This window comes from Pyxicephalus adspersus, chromosome 5, assembly GCF_032062135.1.
Source record: "Pyxicephalus adspersus chromosome 5, UCB_Pads_2.0, whole genome shotgun sequence".
NCBI lineage: Eukaryota > Metazoa > Chordata > Amphibia > Anura > Pyxicephalidae > Pyxicephalus > Pyxicephalus adspersus.
In genome coordinates this window covers 38813964-38834857 of record NC_092862.1, presented here as the reverse complement: position 1 = coordinate 38834857, position 20894 = coordinate 38813964, and the positions used below count along the sequence as shown (strand labels likewise).

The 20894-nt window shown below is 36.9% G+C and overlaps 1 protein-coding gene across 6 annotated transcripts in view; it reads right to left on the bottom strand.

The window, feature by feature from the left end:
* RB1CC1 (RB1 inducible coiled-coil 1) overlaps positions 1 to 20894 on the bottom strand; it is an 80400-nt gene that overhangs the window by 21687 nt on the left and 37819 nt on the right. For all 6 annotated transcript variants that reach the window (XM_072411209.1, XM_072411213.1, XM_072411214.1 and 3 more), the window contains exons 8-14: positions 19285 to 19469; positions 17693 to 17879; positions 16871 to 16952; positions 14620 to 14681; positions 14153 to 14256; positions 11818 to 11944; positions 7481 to 9387 (exon numbers count right to left, since the gene is read on the bottom strand). In XM_072411209.1, the coding sequence (XP_072267310.1) occupies positions 7481 to 9387; positions 11818 to 11944; positions 14153 to 14256; positions 14620 to 14681; positions 16871 to 16952; positions 17693 to 17879; positions 19285 to 19469 (2654 nt within the window). The remainder of the gene's footprint in view (positions 1 to 7480; positions 9388 to 11817; positions 11945 to 14152; positions 14257 to 14619; positions 14682 to 16870; positions 16953 to 17692; positions 17880 to 19284; positions 19470 to 20894) is intronic.

The following is a 20894-nucleotide window of genomic DNA, read 5'->3' as shown; positions in this document are numbered from 1 at the left end:
CCTTTCTCATTTTCACCTCTTTTGAAGTCCACTCTGTCCGTCCACTCTGTCCGTCTCTTACCCCTCATTGTTGCTGTTGTCTACCGCCCTATAACTTTGCCTCCTGGCTCCCACAAATTCTTTTCCATGACCTGCCCACCCTCATCCTCGGTGACTTTAATGTTGCAGTGGATGAGCCCAACCTCATCCTCCTCAGCCAAACTGCTCTCCATTACCTCCTCATTTGGATTCACTCAGAAAGAACATCAATGGCCCCACACACATAGCCGGACACACTTTAGACCTGGTATTTTCAAAACTCTGCAACCTCAGCCTTCTTGACAACTCACCATTTCCCTTTTCTGATCACAACCTTATCACCTTCAACCTATCGAACTGTTGCCCCCCCTTGCCACATCCCAGACCTGGTCAATGGCAGAGAGATATCTGTAACCTTGACCACAACCTATACTCAAACTGTCTTGCGTCCCTAACCCCCACTCTCTCCAAAATCACCTCCCCAGATGAAGCTGCCACCCTGTTAAACCACTATCTTTCCATGGCTTTGGATAAAGTTGCCCCTGCCACCATCCGATACCCCGCCCTGCCAACCCCTGACCCTGGCACAACAATCACACCAAACAGCTACAAAAGTCTGTTCGTGCAGCTGAGCGCAAGTGGAAAAAATTTGGCCTCAGCGCTGACTTCATGGACTACAAAGCCACGCTACAAAGCTTTAACACTGAGCTCACTGTCACCAAGCAAAATTATTTCTGCGCCGTCATTTCCTCCCAAGATCCAATCCACGCAACCTTTTCTCAATAATTCACTCCCTCCTAAACCCCACCTGCTCCCCCCACAATAACCTTCTCTGCCCAAGACATTGCCACCTACTTTAGAGATAAAATAGACAAAATCAGACATGATGTCTCTGCTCACTGAGCCACTCCAACCATACCCACCCCTTCCACCTGTAAAATCATCACTGGCCTCCCTCAGCCCTGTTACTGTGGACGAAGTCTCTTCTCTCATCATCTCCATCTACTACCTGTCCGTTTGACCCAATTCCCTCTGATCTACTCTGTGCCCATTCCTCCACCCTGGCCCCTGCCCTAACCCAAACTATTCAACCCCTCCCTTACTTCTGGTAAATACCCCTCCACTTTCAAACATGCCATAATTCTCCCTATCCTAAAGAAACCCTCACTGGACCCCTACCTACCCTCTAACTACCGTCCTATCGCCCTTCTCCCATATGTCACCAAACTTCTTGAACCCTTGTCTACAAAAGACTCATCGATTACCTGAGCACCAACTATCTCCTTGACCCCCTCCAGTCTGGTTTTAGAGCTGCCCACTCCACTGAAACAGCCCTTACTAAAGTGACCAATAACCTCATCAGAGCTAGGTCTCAAGGCAACTTTTCCTTGCACCTTCTCCTTGACCTTTCCTCTGCTTTTGACACTGTTGATCAACCCCTTCTAATACAAATCTAGCGCTCCATTGGTATCAGTGACACTGCTCTCCCTTGGTTTGCTTCCTGTCTGACTGCTCCTTTCAAGTTTCTTTCAATGGTAATTCCTCCTCACCCACTCTCCTCTCTGTTGGTGTTCAACAAGGGTCAGTCCTTGGACTGGTTCTCTTTTCTCTGTACACCTCCTCTCTCGGTAGTCTCATATCCTCCTTTGGTTTACAGTACCATCTGTATGCTGATGACACTCTGTCTATCTATCCACCCTTGACCTGTCTCCCTCAGTCCTGGATAAGGTCTCATGCTGCCTGTCGGCCATCTCATCATGGATGTCTGACCGATTTTTGAAACTCAACCTGGATAAAACAGAACTCATTATCATCCCCCCTCTAATTCCAAATCTCCCCTGACATATTTCTAACTGTAACGTTGCCTTGGTGTCACCTTTGACTCTGCCCTCTCATTTACCGCACATATTCAGAACATTTCCAGGTTCTGTCACTTTCATCTACGCAACATCTCCAAAATCTGCCCCTACCTGTTTCCTGAGACCACCAAACTCCTTGTACATGCTCTTATCATCTCTTGTCTGGACTACTGTAACCGCCTCCACTCTGGTATTCCACTAACCAGACTCTCTCCTCTACAATCTATTATGAATGGTGCAGCCAGACTCATCAATCCTTCCCACCGCTCCTCTTCCGCTGCATCTCTTTGAAGATCTCTACACTGGCTTCCATTTCACCTTAGAATCAAATTCAAGCTCCTGTGCTTTGCATTCAAATCCCTCCACAGTTCTTGTCTCACTTACATTTCTGACCTGGTAAAAAAAAAAAATACTCCCCCAGCCACTCTCTCCACTCCTCCAATGACCTACTAATGACTTCCTCACTCATAACCACATCACACGCAGGGGTACAAGACTTCTCTAGAGCTATATATAGACTGCAACACTGGACATTTCATAGCATTGAACTGATAAAACCTAATTGGGCACAAACACTTGATGCTTCACTTTAACTCATTTGATCTGTCTACTACACATACTAGGCATGAACATCAAATGCCAAATGTGAAGTGGATATCAGATGCCCTGGAATTGGACTATAATTGAAACGAGTTAGGCAAAGTGGCAAGTTGCCCTGAAAATAAAGGTGTATAAATCAGGTTTTAGCTTCAATATAAACCTAGCAGAATTTTACCAGAGCAAATATTTGCTTATATATAAAACAGGCCTTAGCATTGCAATTTAATCAGAAGGTTGGGTTAAGAAAGGTGGCTATGGATGCAGATCTTATAAATCAGTGGGGGGAGTCCTTACCATTAAAAATATGCACATTAAGGCCATCTGCAATTAGGAGTAAATTGGCCATGTGTGTGTGTTGGGGATGTGGATGTATCACCGAAATCCTAAGAATTTTTTTGCCTAGAATTCTGGGTTAAATGCTCCTGAATAACAAACCATTACCAACAGCAGAAGAGGGAGGCTGTTGGCAACTTACAGACGACTTGCAATAATTGCCAAGAATGCAATACACACAATTTTCTGGCACATCTGAAATGACTAACAGACCACACAGAAAATCATCCATACATCTTCTGCCATCTGGGGTCAAACAAATAGGTATCCTTGTAAACTACTGTTAATAATCCTGGTTAGGATATCTTCTGCAGATATCTTAACTAAAAGTAAATGAGGTCTATATTAACCTAATATGAATTTTAAGCTCAGGGAAAGGCATTTAAACTAGAAGCCAACACTGCTACAAATATTTTGCCAATTATCAGCTATTATTTCACAAAAAAACAATATATCATGCAAGAAGCTGTGACAATCTCTTTTTGTTGTTACAGTCCAAGCAGCAATCAGGTGAAGTGGGAAGCCTCAATTTCTCAGAGTTAAAAAAAGGACAAACTTCTCTATGGTTAGAGGGAGCATTATATGACTCCTATTATTACACCAAATATTGTGTATCATTTCTATGGTGCCAACACATGTGCAAGTGACTACGTTATACAATTCCCATTAGCACTGTAGGAAGTGTGATGTCATTATTTCTAATTTATTTTTTAAAATCTTTTTAGGGAACACATTATTACTATGTACCCCTGAACTCTTTCCCCAGGGTGAGTAAGTGGATATCTGGGGGCTTATTTGGAATCTGGAAGTCCCTTTTAATAAGAAGAGGCCCACTTCTTCAATGATGGCCCATGTCACTGCAGGGACAGGTGGGGGGCCCAGTTAATAAATACAAAGCTTTAAGGATTTAAGGCCGCGGCAGACTATGACAACTGTCACAGTATGCTGGATGATTTAGCTGTCCTGTGCTATGCTGTCAATGACAATGTCAATGTCCAAAATACAACTGGATTTGTTCGTTCAGGGTTGAATGACTGATGTTTGAACCCAAACACCGACACTACTTCTCACACAGTAAAGAGCATTAAAACCTTTCATCAGGAAAGGAATAACAATTCTATTACATGGCAAGCAGCCTAGCCTGGATCTCAATCTGACCGATAATTTAAGGTGGAAATTGAAAGTTATGGTTCAACAAATGGTCCATCCTGTGAACCTGATCTGACATTGTAGACAGGCGGCAGGAATAAACCCAAGATTTGGAGCCTCGCATGGAAGATGCTCCTCAACATTGCTTGGTGGGGAAAAGAGGTACAGAGCTTGCAAGAGACAATCAAACTAACCAATGGCTTGCCCACATTATCCAGTCCAACGAGGTCTTAATGTTTCAAAGCTCAAGACTGAAGTTTTGTGGGCAGAAAGCTGCAAATGAGGAGCCCAGCTCTTGAAGCTCTGTAAAAGTCTCTTAACTGAAGAAAAACATTTGTTACAAAAAAAAAAAACAGCATTTTTTTTCATTCTCCTTGGACACTAACTTGCTGGTAAGAGTTCAAAACTGAACTTGACAAAAAATCTGAGCAATCAAGTTTAGTAGTATAAATGTTCTATTATCTCTTTGAAATGGTAAAAAAAAAATAAACAGTGGGCCTGAATCAATAAAGCTCTCCAAGGCTGGAGAGGATACACATTCATCAGTGAAGCTGGGTGATCCAGCAAACCTGGAATGGATTTCTTAAAAGTAATTTGCTATTTGTTAGTAGATGTTTTCAATCCTGGACCAGATCCCACATTAGTTTTGCTGGATCATCCAGATTCACTAATGAAAGTGTATCCTCTCCAGCCTTGGAGAGCTTTAATAAATAAGACCCATTGTGTAGGTTTGCAGCTGTTTCACCTCTCCTGCCTTTTATTTTTCTGTTTAGAAACTGTTGTCAGACAGTTGCTCACCACCTACATCTTGTGACGTACATACTCCTGCTACCCTTCATGTAGACAGGTCCTAGTACTTCATGTAGACAAATTATTTCTGCTGTAATTTAGGGGTGCTGGAAAATCAGTTTGGACATTGATTGTTCTTTGATTGTTCTATTTTGGGTATCACATGGTCACACTTGATTGACCCTCCCACTGGCTACATTCAGAAAAGAGGGAAATGAGATGCAGTAAGTTACTAAGTAATTCATTATCAATCTGTCTGCTATTAGAATTTGCTTATTTAATTTTGGTTTAGTTGGGCTTTAAATGATTCCTTTTCCCATTAAACCAGGTATCTACTTACAATGGGAGAATATGCTATTATGTTGATTTGTTATAGTCTATGCACCTATTGGAGAGCTTTCCTGTTTCCTGAACTCGACTCTATGCCAAACTAGCAAATAGTCTTTGGCTAAACTTGAACTATAAGGTCAATTGGACTACTAACTCCACAGCCTGGTTATCCAATGCATTGAATTGATCTGAACAAGACCTTTCACCAAATCAAAACAATGGCTAAAAGTAATTTCCCCAAATTCTTAAGGATACTGGTTTTCTATCAGAGAACAGACAGTGAACTGACACAAAGATGAAAACACAAGGTAAAAGATGGCATGAAAGAACATTAGATTACATAGGTAATTTAGCCTACATTTGAAGCTTTGCACAAACAATTATGTGTGTTTGTATACAGAGAATGTAGGAAGAAATAGTGTGCATACATGAGTGAAACTTAGATTTGCCAGCCATTCTAATACCATGTATTTCTCACTTGTGGTTTTCATGTCAAAGGAAAGCCTGTTATTTGTCAAGTTTCTGCAAAAAGCTGGTTCTGCTTCAGAAGGAAATAGCTGAATACATACATTAGCCAAATATGCCTAGCTAGTATAACATCACATAATTTATAAAATACGTTTTTTGGTACCATCTGAATAACACATTTATGGCAGTAATCTGCAGCTTTGTTCCTCAAACAGACAATTCATCAAATATTGCATCCAAAAACGTAAGACATTTATAAAAAAAAAATGGTTGAAAAACTGTTTCTTGTTTATAAAACAAATCTATCTATTGATGAAGAATAATCAAGACAGCAACACATATTTTACCAGAGCCAAACAAAGGGTTACTCCATTTTATACTAAAAAGTGAACTCCTGCTAAAGGTCTCTACAGGTAGCAACACAGAGGGTCCATCTGTCCTGCTCTATGAGAAATAGAAGACACAGCTTCAACTGTTATCTGAAGTCACTGCTGATCTAAAAAGTCTTGCCGACTGCCCCTTACTGCTTTCCTTATAAATATACATGCAGGCACTGCTTCAGTTTGTCAAGACAAAATTAAAGGACAAGGATATTGCTGACTTTTCTTAAAGTTCTAGTTCATTGGCTAGTGATGAAAAATTGCCTTCAGTACTTTAGAATTATTGACCTGGGAAAAAGTTCAAGTCCTATATTCCTATGTCCCCCAGATTTTCAAATCCTTTGCTGTGTCATTGTCTCTTCCAGAAAATATCAAAAGCAGAGTTATAATAATTAAAACATCACACCGTATCAAAGCATGCAAGATACAAATACATGCTATCCTCGACATGTTTCGTGTATCTCATGGAGGATAGCATGTACCGTATTTTTTGCCATATAAGACGCACTTTTTCTTCCCCAAAACTGGGGGGGAAAAGTTAGTGCGTCCTATACGACAAATGTGTTATAAAATAATTAAAATAATATACTCACCCGATACCCGGATCCTGCGTGTGTCTCTCCTCTCCTCTGCCAGCATCGTGTTTTCTCCTGTCTGTAAAGCAAAGCGAAAGAAGCCGGCACAGCGCCACCTGCTGTTCCCTGTGGCACATGAGTGATCAGAAGGGGAATACCGGTATGAATGGCACATGAGTGATCAGAAGGGGAATAATCTTTCAGAATCTTTTTTTCTAGATTTTCCTCCTTTAAAATTGGGTGTGTCTTATATTCCGGAGCGTCTTATACGGCGAAAAATACGGTATTTGTATCTTGTATGCTTTGATATTGTGTTATGTTTTAATTAAACATTTGTTTTTAAAGTAAAAATCTGGGTTTTTTAAAAAGGTTTATATGAAGTTAAGGGTCCATATTCAGAGAGGGTTTAATAATAGAATTCCACATTTCAAGTTGAATTAAACCCAGTTTATACTCACCTATGCCCATCCTGTTGTGGGTGCCACCAATTGTCCTCTTCTCTTCCTTGTTCAGAACTTTGGCCATCTTGATAGGCTGGGCCAGGGTGCCAAAACTCTATTCAGTCGCAGCACTCACAAGAGAGGCTGGGATGTGCAGGAATAGCTCAGTGAATTTTGGAAGAACAATGATTAGGTAGGAATGCTTAAATCCAGGAGGGATATCATCTGTACCTTTCTGAAATAAATCCTTGCCTGATGCCAAATAGTTAAAGTGGAACTTCATTTCACTTTAACTCTAAGGCCAGCAATACCAGTGAAAAAGTATTACTTCAGTTGTGTGCATCTTTATACAAAAGGAAATGAACATAGCATCCAAATTGCCAAGTGAAGGTACCACTTCACAGGCATGATGCTGCTGCTAGGGTGCAAATCTACTGCAACATCATGGCTGAAAATGTAATCTTCTTTTCTGAAAACTTGAAACTTAACTACTATGTCTGCTTTATTCATACAAATGGTGTAAAAATAAAACACCTTACCTCATACTTAACTGCTCTTGAAGGAGCTGTACTTTTTCTGAGAGCTTTTTTTCAACAGTTTGCATATGCAACTCAAAATCTTTAACATTGGGCGAATCTTCTTTTTCATGTACAAATTTCTGTGGCATAGTTTCCTTTTCAAGCTTTTGTGCAGACAACAGCTGTTCTCGATCTTCTTCAAGTTTTTGTATAGATACTTCATACATTTCTTTTTGCTCCTTTAAAGCCTTTTCATGCTGCTCAGTTTGTTTTTCAAGTACTTTTAAACTGTCTTCTAATTTAGTCTGTAGGATATTTAGTTCCTCCCGAAGCCTACTTTCTGTTTCCAATGCTTGCTGATGGGCAATGGTCAAATTACTATTGTCTCTTTGTAATGATTTGGTTTGCGCTTCGTGACTATTCAGCATCTGAGAAATATATTGCTCTTTTTCCATTGTTAATAATACTTTGAGCTCTTCCAGTCCCTGCTCATGTTCACTTTTCTGATTTTTTATCATGTTATTTAATTGAATAATCTCCTTTTTTAGTAATTCCGTTTGTTCACTGACTTGGTAATTCAAGGTGTCCTGCTGCTGTGCTTTATTTTCTTCCATAATTAATTTTATTTCATCAACTTCCCCCTCTTTGAGTGCCAATTCAACTTCTAATTTACACCTAGTATCAGAAAGTTCAGAAATTCTAAGGTTTAGTTGTTGAAGTTGGGAGTCTTTTTCCTTTGCAACAGCTGCAGAAGATTCCTGCAATTGGTCCATTTTTTGCTTATTTTCTAACTGCAGTTTTTCTATGCAACATTTATACTCCACTTTTACATCTTCAAGTTCTTGTGCATGCCTGAGATGTAAATGATCTTCTAAATCTTTGAGGTGTGTTTTCTCTAAATTTTTAAACTCCTCTTTGAGAAGTCTGACTTTTTCTTCATATTCAGCATGAAGTTTTTTTAAGTCCTCTAAGGTTGTTTCCCGGGAATCTTTTATCTTCTGCATTTCATAAGTTTGTTCCCTCATGACACTTTCAAGATGGATTATTTTCTGATCTCTTTCATTTTGTAATTGAAGAAATGTTTCATTCTCATTTCTGACAGCAGCAACTTCTGTTTGTTTTGTTTGCAAATCATCTTTTAGTACTATAATATCACTTTTTAACTGTTTTAGGACTTCCTCATTTACATTAAGGTCTTCCTTTGATAGCTGCAGTCGCTTTTCATAAGATTTTTCTAAAAGCTGCAATTCTTCAAAATGTTTCTTTTTCAATGCAGTTTCAAGAGAAACGTTTGCATGTTCAATCAGTTTTAGGATCTCTGCAGAAACAGATTTAATAGCACTTGCAAATTCACTCTGCTCCCTTTGGACACAAATCTTTAATTGGCAAAGCTCTTCTTTAAAATTGCGCAAATTGGCTTGTGATTCTTGAGCAACAACTTTGCATCTGTCAACACAAGCTTTTAAAGATAAGTTTTCGGCACTGTCATCTTTACTACCTTTTGTGTCCTGCATCCGCCTACTGTCAATTGCGTTTATGACTGATGAATATAGTGACTCAACCATCATTTCTGGACTTTGTGTATCACTGATGTTAGGCGACACAGGATTTTCTTCTATAACAAATTCATTGACAGCAGACATAAAATCAGATTCAGGACTATCTGCTAACGAGTCCAGGTCCAAGGAACCCTGTTTAAGTGATTGCTCGATATGTGGATGGGGAATAGTTTCAAAATCAAAGGTATGAGCATCGATGCTATCTGGAGACAACTCCTCCAGAGTTGCTGGAATGGAGACAGTGGGACAAACGGGACCCTGAAGACTAAGTGATGGAGAGGATTTGGATGAGGTAGTAGTTGTAGCTTCAGTTGCACTTTCAATCCTTGGTGTAGTTACAGACTGAGGTGAAGCTTGACCATTAGACACCTGAAAAAAAGTATAAAATATCGGATGACATTTCACCAAAATTTTAAACTGAGGTGGTTATTGATAATAAGTTAAAAGGTAACTACATCTTGCTTATAAACATGATACTGCAACAAGTACAATCTTATGACTGTACAAACATCCAGTGTTTGGCCATTTTTTACCTCTGCTCCAAAGCCTTGGATTACATTGAATTCTGGCTATTACAAAGCATTTGCAAATATGTTGCAAAGAACACAACATTATTTTGTTCAAAGTGAAAGATTTTCAACTTTTTCTAATAAATGGGTCAAAATAGGTTTGATTTTTCTTCTCAAGTGCAAAATCCTTAGACATTAAACGTTGGTTTTAGTAATTATGCTTGCCTACACCGTGGTATACCCAGCCCAGCAACTGCGGGTTGAAGAAAGTGATGACATTTTTTTATACACCTACAACTGCTGCTGCTTGGATGGATCGAATGAATAGGGCAATATGTTCTGCATAACACTATCATAGTGTCCTTCTTCATTTCGGTTAGACCAGCTCTAATGTTATTTGGAATGTTTTAATAGACTTAGCTGACACTAGCTTGCTGGTTTCTCCTGTTTACTGCAGTACAGCTTCACATTTGACTTTTTTTGTATCTAGGGCAGAAGACTTTAAAAATCCCCTTGCTTTGCCTGGCAGTCCGACAGGAGATATTTGTAAAATGTATGCAGTTCTCTTAGCCTTAACAAATCCTACTTATCTGCTCCCTTGTAGATTAAGATGGGAAGATAAAGAGTGTGATGACTGTCTTTTATATCATGCCTATAGTACTTTCTGGATTTTCTTTTCTGACACATTTTGGAGTTACCGCTTCACAATTTAACATTTTATGCCCTATATTTCTATTTTTTTGTATTGGGCATGGAAATTAGGGGCGGGAGGGCATCCTTCTGGTTCTATATTTTTTTTTGTTAATTGTTTTTTTCTTGTTTTGTATAGCATTGTACATTTTGTGGTATAAAACAATAACTAATCAAAAATATTCTGATTATAAAAAGGCAATACATCACACCTAAAACACACAGAACCATGCACATAGAAATACTAAAAACTAAAAAAAAAGCTGGAGAGTTTGAAAACCGAACAAATAAAAAATACACCTTCTGATTATTGTAACCTTATTTTGTGTATTGCTACTTGTGGATTGGTACATCCTTAAATAAAAATAATACAGTTTCTCAAATTTATCTATGTTCAGGTGTCATCTAGAATCTAATTCAGTGTTTTCCCCCGAAGGTCAAAAAGCTGCCTGCCAAAACATGACAAATTTAGTGCTCCCAGTTGTTTATGCCATAGCTATCCATCAAACTCTATAATTGTGTGAGTTTTCTACATTCTCCTTATACTTTGTTTTAACTTTCTAATGCCTGCCAACTTAGTATGTGAAATTTATCCGCCTAAATGGGTGTGTACAAGTGGGCACATACAATAACATTATCACCAGTGCAGTGCTGTTTCTGTAAAGGCTGCTTGTCGTATTCTGTAGCCTAACAACTCACTCTGTACAAACATTTTTATTTCCTAAACTGTTATTTGTAGTGTTTTGAAATTCTGGGTACACAGGGGACCCTCATAGCTACTAGTAACTAAAATTTCAGACCACACTTTAAAGAATTTCAAGATATGGGGGTCTCAAATAAAAAAAAATTGTTAATATTGAACGTTGGGGTTGCCGTTTCAAAAGCAAGTGCACCTAGGAGCCTGTTGAAAATGCAAACTGCTGCCCCCCCCACCCCCCCCCCCCACCCCCTCATAGGGCCACTTACATAGCAATGAGCATTGCGGAGGGGCCCTTAAATTTATACCTACCTTTTACTCTATAACAAAAGAGTGGGTGATTTACGAGTGAGACTCTACTAACATACAACAGTTTATATGAAGGTCATAAAGATTAACACATTTTAACACAGCTTCTATTTAGTCAATACTGTGTCCAAACTGTATGTAGTTTCAATTACTAAAATCTCTTCATGTTTTAAAATGAAATGTAGTGTTTAAAATATATTTTATAATTGTTATACTGTTTTCAATAAATTAATACTTTGTGATTACGCCATCAAGGTTCTTGTTCAAACACTTTTTTTTATGTCACCCTGTCACACAGGATTCAGATAGAGGCTACATGTGCCTATATTGAACACATGCATGTACAACCCAATACCACCAATAGAAGACCCAACTTGTGTGTATAGCTATTAATATGAACCGGTTACAAGGAGGCTGCAGGAGATCAGAAGCATTGAGATGGAGGAGCAAAAAAATTAAACATTAACTATTTGTATTTTATAAAAATGTTTAATGACAACTGTACACAAACCATTTGTTAAATGTTATTACATCTACTTTAACTGTCTGTTTACTGCACTGGAAATAGAAGCAATGAGTATCCCAAAATACTACCTTTTGTTCATTTAATAGATCTGTAATAGTCTGAGACATTTCATCCAAACTTTGTGCAGCTTTCACCAGGTTGTGGAGAGCACGAACATGCTGGTGCAGAGGCTCAAAATCACAAAGTAAGGGTACCCTAAGGGGACAAAACAAGAGAGATAACATTACATATAAGAACATTACAAAACAGATTCTTTATTTAATGTTATGTATGCTTTTAAAAGCTATGGGTAACAATAATTGTTTAATCATTACAAGTAAACACATAAGGAAGCAAAAATAAAAAAAGAACTTTCGTTTTTGTAGTTGACAAATTATTGCTGTATTTCTTGTATGGATACAAATTTAAACATAAATAAGACTATTATTATTTTTTAAATATAAATTCCTAATTTCTTTTTCAACATGTTTAACCAGACAATTCAAAAAAGACTTGCTCCATTGTTTATCCATAATTTATGGTCATTGATTTCCCATTAATCACAACTGCTTGTTAGTGGAGAAAAATACATTAAAAATCTTGCCAAAATCTGTGATTAAATGCCTCTATTCAGCTCTATAATAAATGGACAACTACATTAATTCCCCAGGGACTTTGCTGGGTGAAACGATTAGAGTTGAAACAGGAATGTACAATCATGCAAACAGTAAATCTTTTTTCCCCTCTTCTAAAGTGATATGGGATTCAACTTGGTCTGCACAATATTTCAAATGTCAGACATTGTATGTGCTGCGTTTGAATGCAATCTTAATTTAATAAGATTTATTTTCATCCAGGTCACCACCTGCTTGCTCTGATGACTCACAATTGCAGCAATATGAAATGTCAATATGAACAGGAACATGAAAAAAGGACTATGGTTTAAAGGAGAAGGAAGTACAAACTTAGAGATTTTTGAAATGCCTGAATCTGTTTTTTGAAACATGCCCCTACAGTACTTTATTTGGTAAAAGAGAAATACAAGAGGGAATTTAAAGCAGGGAAACCAATAAAATAATAGCCCCTAAATGATAATGGGAAATACTAAGTAAAAAAAACAACACATTATACCCCTTTAGTTAAATAAGTTAAATAATATTTTTTGGTATCAGAAAAAAATAATATACATACATACATTTACAGTGGTACCTTGGTATAAGTCTTTAATCCGTTTCAGATCCTTGGACTTATACCAAAGAAAAGTTTCCCATAGGAAATTTAAGGAAAATGAATAATCCGTTCCCATGAAAAAAAAATCCTATTGTTTTTGGCATATTATACATTGATGGGGCTGTATAAAATAATAAAAAATAAAACACTGCTTAATACTAAAGTACATAAATACAAAAGCAATTAGATGAAATAAATGAAAATTTAACCTCCCTTTACCTTACTGAGAAGAGTGGAGTGCCTACTAGGATGGGGCTGAGAAGGGAGGAGGAGGAGATGTTATGTAAATCACAGAGAGTTATAGCGCGGGTTGTTCACTGAATGGTGGCAACTGGCGAACTGACGCTTGTGTGTGTGTGATCAATAAAAAGTACCCAAGATTTGAAAAAAAAAATGCAAACTAGCTGACTTTACACCAATATACTTTATTGTTAATATTATACAGTATTCATACAGTGCCAACATATTACGCAGCGCTTTACAAAGTCCATAGTTATGTCACTAGCTATCCCTCAAAGGAGTTCACAATCTAATATCTCTACCATACCATAGTCATATGTCTTTTAGACAGTCTAAGGTCATTTTTTTTTTTGGGGGGGGGGGGGGAGCCAATGTTCATGGAATGTGGGAAGAAACCCACACAAACACGAGGAGAATCTGCAAACTCCATGCAGATAGTGTTCTGGCCAAGATTCAAACCTGGGACCTGGCGCTGCAAAGACCATAGTGCTAACCTGAGTTTATATAAAAATAATTAAACTTGTAACTATCTCAATAGTGCCATATATATATTGTATGTATGTCACTATACAAAAAGATTGTTAGTTTTCCTCTATTACCAGAAGAGGAAGTAAAAATCTTGTAAACAGCATACAAAAACAAACCCAGATGATTTTTTTAATCCTATTCTGAGTTTACTCTAACTATTAGAAAAGGTTTTGGTTGCAGTTTCACTACAAGACTGGCTTTGGCTTTATTTATGCAAAATAACTATACCAGTAGATCCGAGTCAGTTTATACAGAAGTTAGTCTGACATTCTCCAAACATTCTCCAAAGATTCTCTAATAGAGTATCACACCTTGCCATTGAAATTACATGAACCTAGATGATTCTACACAACAGCATGTCCAATTTACTGCTTTATAAATAGAACCTATAGGGGGGAAAAAATGAACTCAAGACAAAGACATTACCTGAGGAAAAGTTGCACTTCTGGAGGACAAAGTGACTGTAAAAATTGTAAGTCATTTACAGATATATCAGGAAGCTCACTATCGAATTTCCTTGGCTTTCGAGTCTAAAAATTACAAAAAAATCCAAAGTGAAAATTCAATACAATCAATACTGGTTAAATATGACCTATCTGCAAGGAGTAAATTAAAGAATAATTCAAATATTTGTATGACAAGGAAACGGGAAACCATTTCAAAGTACTGACCAGGGGGAGTAGCTCATGCATAGAGTTTCCACCATTATACTCCCTGTTCACACGTGGAAAATTCATGAAAGACCCAGCTCCTGTCCCCTCTACATAGAACAGAACGGCGTTTCTTTGTTCATCTGTCAATCTTTTGTCGAATAAAGGATCATGAAAAATCGTTTCCAGCAACAATAATAATTGTATTTACATAGCCTAAGAAGTACATTGTGTCATACATACACAGAAAGATGAAGGCCAAGAATCAAGTCCACGAAAAAGACGATTTCTTAGATAGGATTTCCCTGCAAGAAATTGAAAGTAATATAACAACTGCTCCATTACCTAGATGCCATAGAAACATAAATGTCAACACATTTTATAAAGTAATACTATGCAAATTGAGAAAATACAACCATGGCAATCAGAACATATGCAGCTTCATATGATAATGGGTTAAAGAGTATTTTGGGTGTGTAGGGACTTTGGTAGCAGTGGTCTCAAAAGAATTACAGTCTGTTTTCAGATACTCCCTGTTTAATAGATCAGATATTGAACCTATACTTGCACAAGCTGTAACTTCCTTTTAATTATGCTTACTCAATGCTGGTCTGTCACATGCAGGATGGAGCAGACAGTACTCTAAAAAAGTATTTAGGAATTCTAAGGTATCTGTTTGTAATGCTATCATTCCCAAAGATCACCAAACCTAACAACAAAGGAATTAAAGCTGAGCTCTAACTTACTCTTCAGTCTTTCTGTTTTGTCAGTCAAGCACCTCTCTTCTACAGAATTAGCTTACTCTGATTTTACATATATTTTGTTATTTATAACTTTTCAACGATATAGACATGATAGCATCACAGAGTTCCTGCAAGTTTGTTTGTAGCACATCTATGATGCAAGTCTCCCACACCACCACCACATCCTAAAAGTGTTCTGTTGTTGGTGACTGTGGAGGCTATTTTAGTACAGTGAACCTACTGTCAAGTTTAAAAAAAGTTTAAAAAAATAAGTTTAAAAAAAAAACAGTTTGAGAATATTCAAGAAGTTGTGGCATGGTGTATTATCCTTGTTGAAGTAGTCATCAGAAGATGGGTACACTGCAGTTATAAAGGGATGGACTGGCATTTAAACAACATTAAGTTGGTAATATACCATTACACCACCACCACTAGCCTGGGCCATTGATACAAGGCAGGACAGATCAATGCTTTTATGTAGTTGTAGACAATGTTGCAGTAGAAATGGAGACTACTTGGAACAGGAAACATGTTTTCAATATTCTCATGTCCAATTTTAGTGACATTGTGTAAGTTGTAGTGTTAAATGCCTGTTTTTACCCAAAAAGAGTGGAACCTGGTGTGGTCTTTTGAGGCTGTAGGACATCTGCTTCAAGGCCAGATGTGTTAAGAGACGTGTTCAGAAATAGGAAATAATCAGAAATAATATCAGTATACCTCAGTAGTAGTGAGTTTCTCTTCTCTTTAAACCCTAAAGATGGTTGTGAAAATCCCAGCCGATCAACAGTTTCTGAAAAACTCAGATCATCCCAAATGGCAACAAAAACTATGCCATGTTCAAACTCACTTAAATCAACTTTGCATCCCATTCTGATGCTCACTTTGAACTAAATGAATAGACCTGCTGCCACAGATGATTAAATATTTATGTTAACAAGAAGTTGAACAAGTGTACCTAATATAGTAGCATGTGAGTGTATAAAGTTACAAAAATGTATTTATGGCAAAGACGTCAATTTACAATAATGTTTAATATGTATTACTCCACTATTGTTTGTTTTTGGATGTGAATTGCTTGGGTTCCACAGTGTGGTTGAAGCTGTGTGATGAAAGGTTTTTTCAACGTTGGGCTTTTTATAATTCTTGCAGATACCAGTGGTGTCTTCCCTGTCCTGTTTCACTAGGTCATAACAAACAAGTCACTCTCTGGAAAGAGACTGGCTCACTATAATAATATTCTGGCTTTGTATTGGGAGTAACAATTGGCTGAAGTTATGAATTATGGAGGCATCTCTTGTGCGGATGTTTTCAAAAACTTTACCAAGCCAAAACATTGAGATGTTGACAAGATCAGCAACCAATCAACACTGAAAATACAGTTTGTATTGGATTTGACATTTAATTTTGTTTTTGTCCCCAGACATTAATTTAGTTTTTTTTCTTTCCTAGAAAAGGAAATTATACTGTTTCAAGTATATTTCAGCAGGAATTAACTACAAATCCAGTGTTAAAACTGTCTTTTTCAGGTTTGAAAAGTGTCTAATCACAGAAGTTAGCTGCCAGCAACCACTATGTTTGGCTCCTTGCCTCTGCTCCATGGTGTGCAGCTGCTGATAATGGTCTTAAAAACATACAGCAATACTACATACTAAGAATATGCACTGAAAAATAAAAGGATTCACATATGATGTTAAAATGTGATTAAGAGTGGATGACAGGGGGGTACAAAATAAACATTAGAAAATACTTACTAAACAGTTTTCCAAATGTTTCCCTTTTTGTCTTTTCATTTTCATAAAGCGATTTACCGTCTTTTACTAAAGCATTTGCCCACTGTTAAAGAAGCATACAGATTGGTTATGTTTTCAGATGTTTTATTACACAAGTACAAACAACATTTCAACTTTTAACTACATTGTGTAAAATATCTACTTAAATAGTAAACTAATAAAATATTGATGATGTCAATCTCTTGGAGAGAAGCCATCATATTAAAATGTGCTAAACTTGGTGGACAATAAGTGCCCACTGAATGAAAAGGGGCCAGGTTGGAAGCAGGGATTAAACCCCACTATGGAGAAGTTGACATTTCATAGCATATGCTTCATATTCTGCTTACTTATTCAGTACCTGCAAACTCTGCATCATTAGGCTAGGTACACACGTGCAATGGTTCTTGTCTAATAATCAGCTAAGAGCTGATATTGGACGAGAATCTTGCGTGTGTACAGTGCTCGTCATTAATCGTCCGAACGACCGTCCTGGCGGATCCACAAACGATTGACGATCATAATGGAAGCGAAGGGGAAGAGAGCACAGCAGGGTGCCGCTCTGTCGTTCTGCCCCTCCCCTCTCCATAGAGCAGAACGGTGCTGTGTACAGCACTCATTCATGCATCGTGCAATTGTTTGTCCCTGGAAAGGATCACAAAAGCTCCTTTTCAACAACAATTATTGCATGTGTGTACATAGCCTTAGTCAACAGTGGAAAGCATGGTGCACTTAGATTCCGGTGCCAAAATAAACCACTCTGTTGTCACTTTTTGAAATCACAAAGAGACCTTTAGTACTCACCTCTCTGTAGTGTTTTACAAACATCTTCCTCCTGACGACTTCAACCACTGCCAAACAATACATTTGAGGAACCGTACTTAGTGCCTCAACTATTTTCACCCTTTCAAGAAGCTCCATTAAAAGTCGGAATAAAGCCTGAATTTTTTCCCCATCTTGGTCAGCATGCAGCATTACAAAACAGCACCACCTGAAAAGCAATAAAAACTTCTGTTACACAGTCCATTCATAATTTTGTTTTATTTACACTGTTTGTGTACCAACAGGTTTTAGATTTCCACAAATTGGTAGGGCCGATTGAGAATAAACAGAAATGTCATTCACTAACAAAACAGCACTATTACTCAATAGAGACTCTGGAAAGCAGAAGGGTAAATCTGGTTTTGGACAGGTGTCATCAGTGCAAAATTCTGTTCTGGTGGTAACTGTGATATTTTTGGTTTATCATCAATTGCTGCCCTAATAACAACTTTTATCAGAAAAGATATGAATATTTTTTTTTTCCATTGTGATTTCAAATAGTAATAAAAACTGAAACAAGGTTTAATTTCTCAGTAGTTTGGATTTAAATTGAAAAAATATTTTTTTTTGTGGAGAACCTCTTTGGCCTATATTGACCTATATTTACATTTTTCTATGAACTAAATGTTATATTTTAATAATGACAGAATGAAATTTGCATAAACAACAAGAAAAATAATAAACTACAATACAAAAACAATTAGTTCAGTACATTACAGAAGTTAAAATCATTGCAACTGTAGTAATACATCACATTTACAGTACATTTAACAACCACTAAATAATAATATATGACATGATAAATAAAAGTTAGAGCATAAAAGGGTTGAGATTTAAGAATGTAGTTGTAAATGGAGGTGAAATCCACAATGCGTTTCAAAATGTAATGTTTCCATGTCTTTGATGGTATCTTTAACTGCAAGTTGTTGTTACTGACCTAAGTTCATGTAATTGAACCAAAATTAACTATATTAATACTAATTTAATATGGCTTTAAGTAAACTGTGATAAATTGTCAAAGGACATTTTTACAACAGAAGGAGAATGATGAAAGTAAATACATTCAAATGCCTATTAGGAATTAGTTGAGGGCTCAAGTATCACTTATCACGTGAGCAAAGAGCACAAGACCACATGAGCCTTTATTGCTTCTTATGACTCTTAAGTGGCACCCAAAAGCAATTTCAAAGGACTATTTTCGGACTATAAGACGCTCCGGCCTATAAGACGCACCCAATTTTAAAGGAGAAAAACCTAGAAAAAAAAGATTCTGAACAAAATACTAAAAAATCACTCTGTGTCAATGTATCGCCTTCTAATCACTCTGTGTCAATGTATCCCCTTTTTCCTACATAGCCTGTCTGGTGCTGGAAGCACAGTGAAGATGCCCAGGGATTCATATCTTACTATATTTTGCTATTTAGGTTACACTGAAGAAACACGGTAAAGTTTTAATATGCCACTAAAAAAAAAAAAAAAAAAAAAAAAACTTTTAAACAGTCAAACAGCATTTGACAACAACCTAAACAAGTGACAAAGTACAACTAAAAGAACATAAGACTAAAAATTCTTACTTTAGTCGGACTTGAAGATTGTTGGCAAGCTCCTGTTTGGCAGTCGTACATTTCAGCTTGATGTCCAGCAGTTTTCTGTGGTTTGTTAACATTATCATTAATTGGTTTGCATGGCTCAAACACAAATCTGGTAATACAGAAGGGTCCTTCAAGTTTTCAGCCCGCTTCTGATTGGCTAAAAATCCCTGAAGTGAAGAATGAAAACTATCATGTTATGTTGCAGGGTTTTTGTTACACTAAGAACACATAGATGGTACAATGTACAAAAACTAAAAATAGGGGTATGAATTAGAACAAGAGTAGTACTTTACAAGAAGCAAGTATAAAACATTGGTGGATATAAAGGAAATACAAAGTTATTTATAACACCAGAAATGCATGAGAGTACATAAAATATTTTCCAACACTAAAATATATTATATCGTCAACAACAACTAGCATGCAAGCTGGCAGGTAAAGTTGTCACAACCTAAACAAGTAACCCAAGAAAAAAAGAAAATGCATTAGCAGAGACGATCTTCACTGAAAGCTACAAGTCGATGCAAACAGAAAATCTAACTATATAGGCTGTTGAAGTTAAACTTAACAAAAAAAGAGGATGTGTAAATAGGTCTTTTAACAAAGCAAATAAAAGGGTTTTCTTTGGTTCAAAAAGTACAATTGGAAAAAATGTCAGTATACCAGTTTTATTCTATCATACACACATTGATGGACAAATGTTACAGCAAAATACTTTGTATACAAAGCTTTTAAGCAAAAATATATAGAAATTGCTTTGTAATTGAGTGTTCATTGGTACAGGGATTACTATAGTGTCCTACAAGTCCCGACACGTTTTGCAATATCTGCTTCCTTAGGAGACAAAGGAGGATCATTTATCAAAGGGCTCAATAGTTCAACCAAGGCATAAAAAAAAGAAGGAAGGGAGAAACAATAATTTTAAGCCATCTGAACCTTTTGCCATGGAGCAGCCATTGTGGCGGTACTAAAGCCAAATGATGAAGGGTATTATTAAAATTGTTTTGATTGTAGGAGAGAGCCAAGTCACTAATCACGATCAGTAAGTTAGTTCCAGTAGTTGTTTCTCACTAGTGTCAGAGGACGGTGAATGAAGAAAACAGTTTGTGGCAATAGACTTCTACCAGCTTCAGGTTCAAGTCTACAAACAAGTTAAATTTAGTCCAATTGTTCTTTATTGAGATTTTTATCATAGTAATTACAAACATTTGGAAAAGAAAAGAGAACAGCAAGAAAAGAAGAGAGAGAACAAAAATTAAAACTTTTACAATTTCACAATTTAAAAAATTTTACAAATAAAATATACAAGGACACATACAGATACAAAAATACAGAATACCAGTCTATAAAATCAAACAAAATTAGTTTGAATATCAATAACTTCATGGCAAATAAGTAACAAACTGCTATCTCAGAATGTTACAGAGGGGGTGGTTTAGCCAAACTTCCTATTTATGAAGGAATGTTTCGTATTATATATCTATAATAATAATTTTTCATAAGCACAGCACAAGTTCAAATCCGCAATAACATCCAAATGACTAGGGATTTTAGTATCCTTCCATAATTTAGTAATATGCAATTTCGCTAGC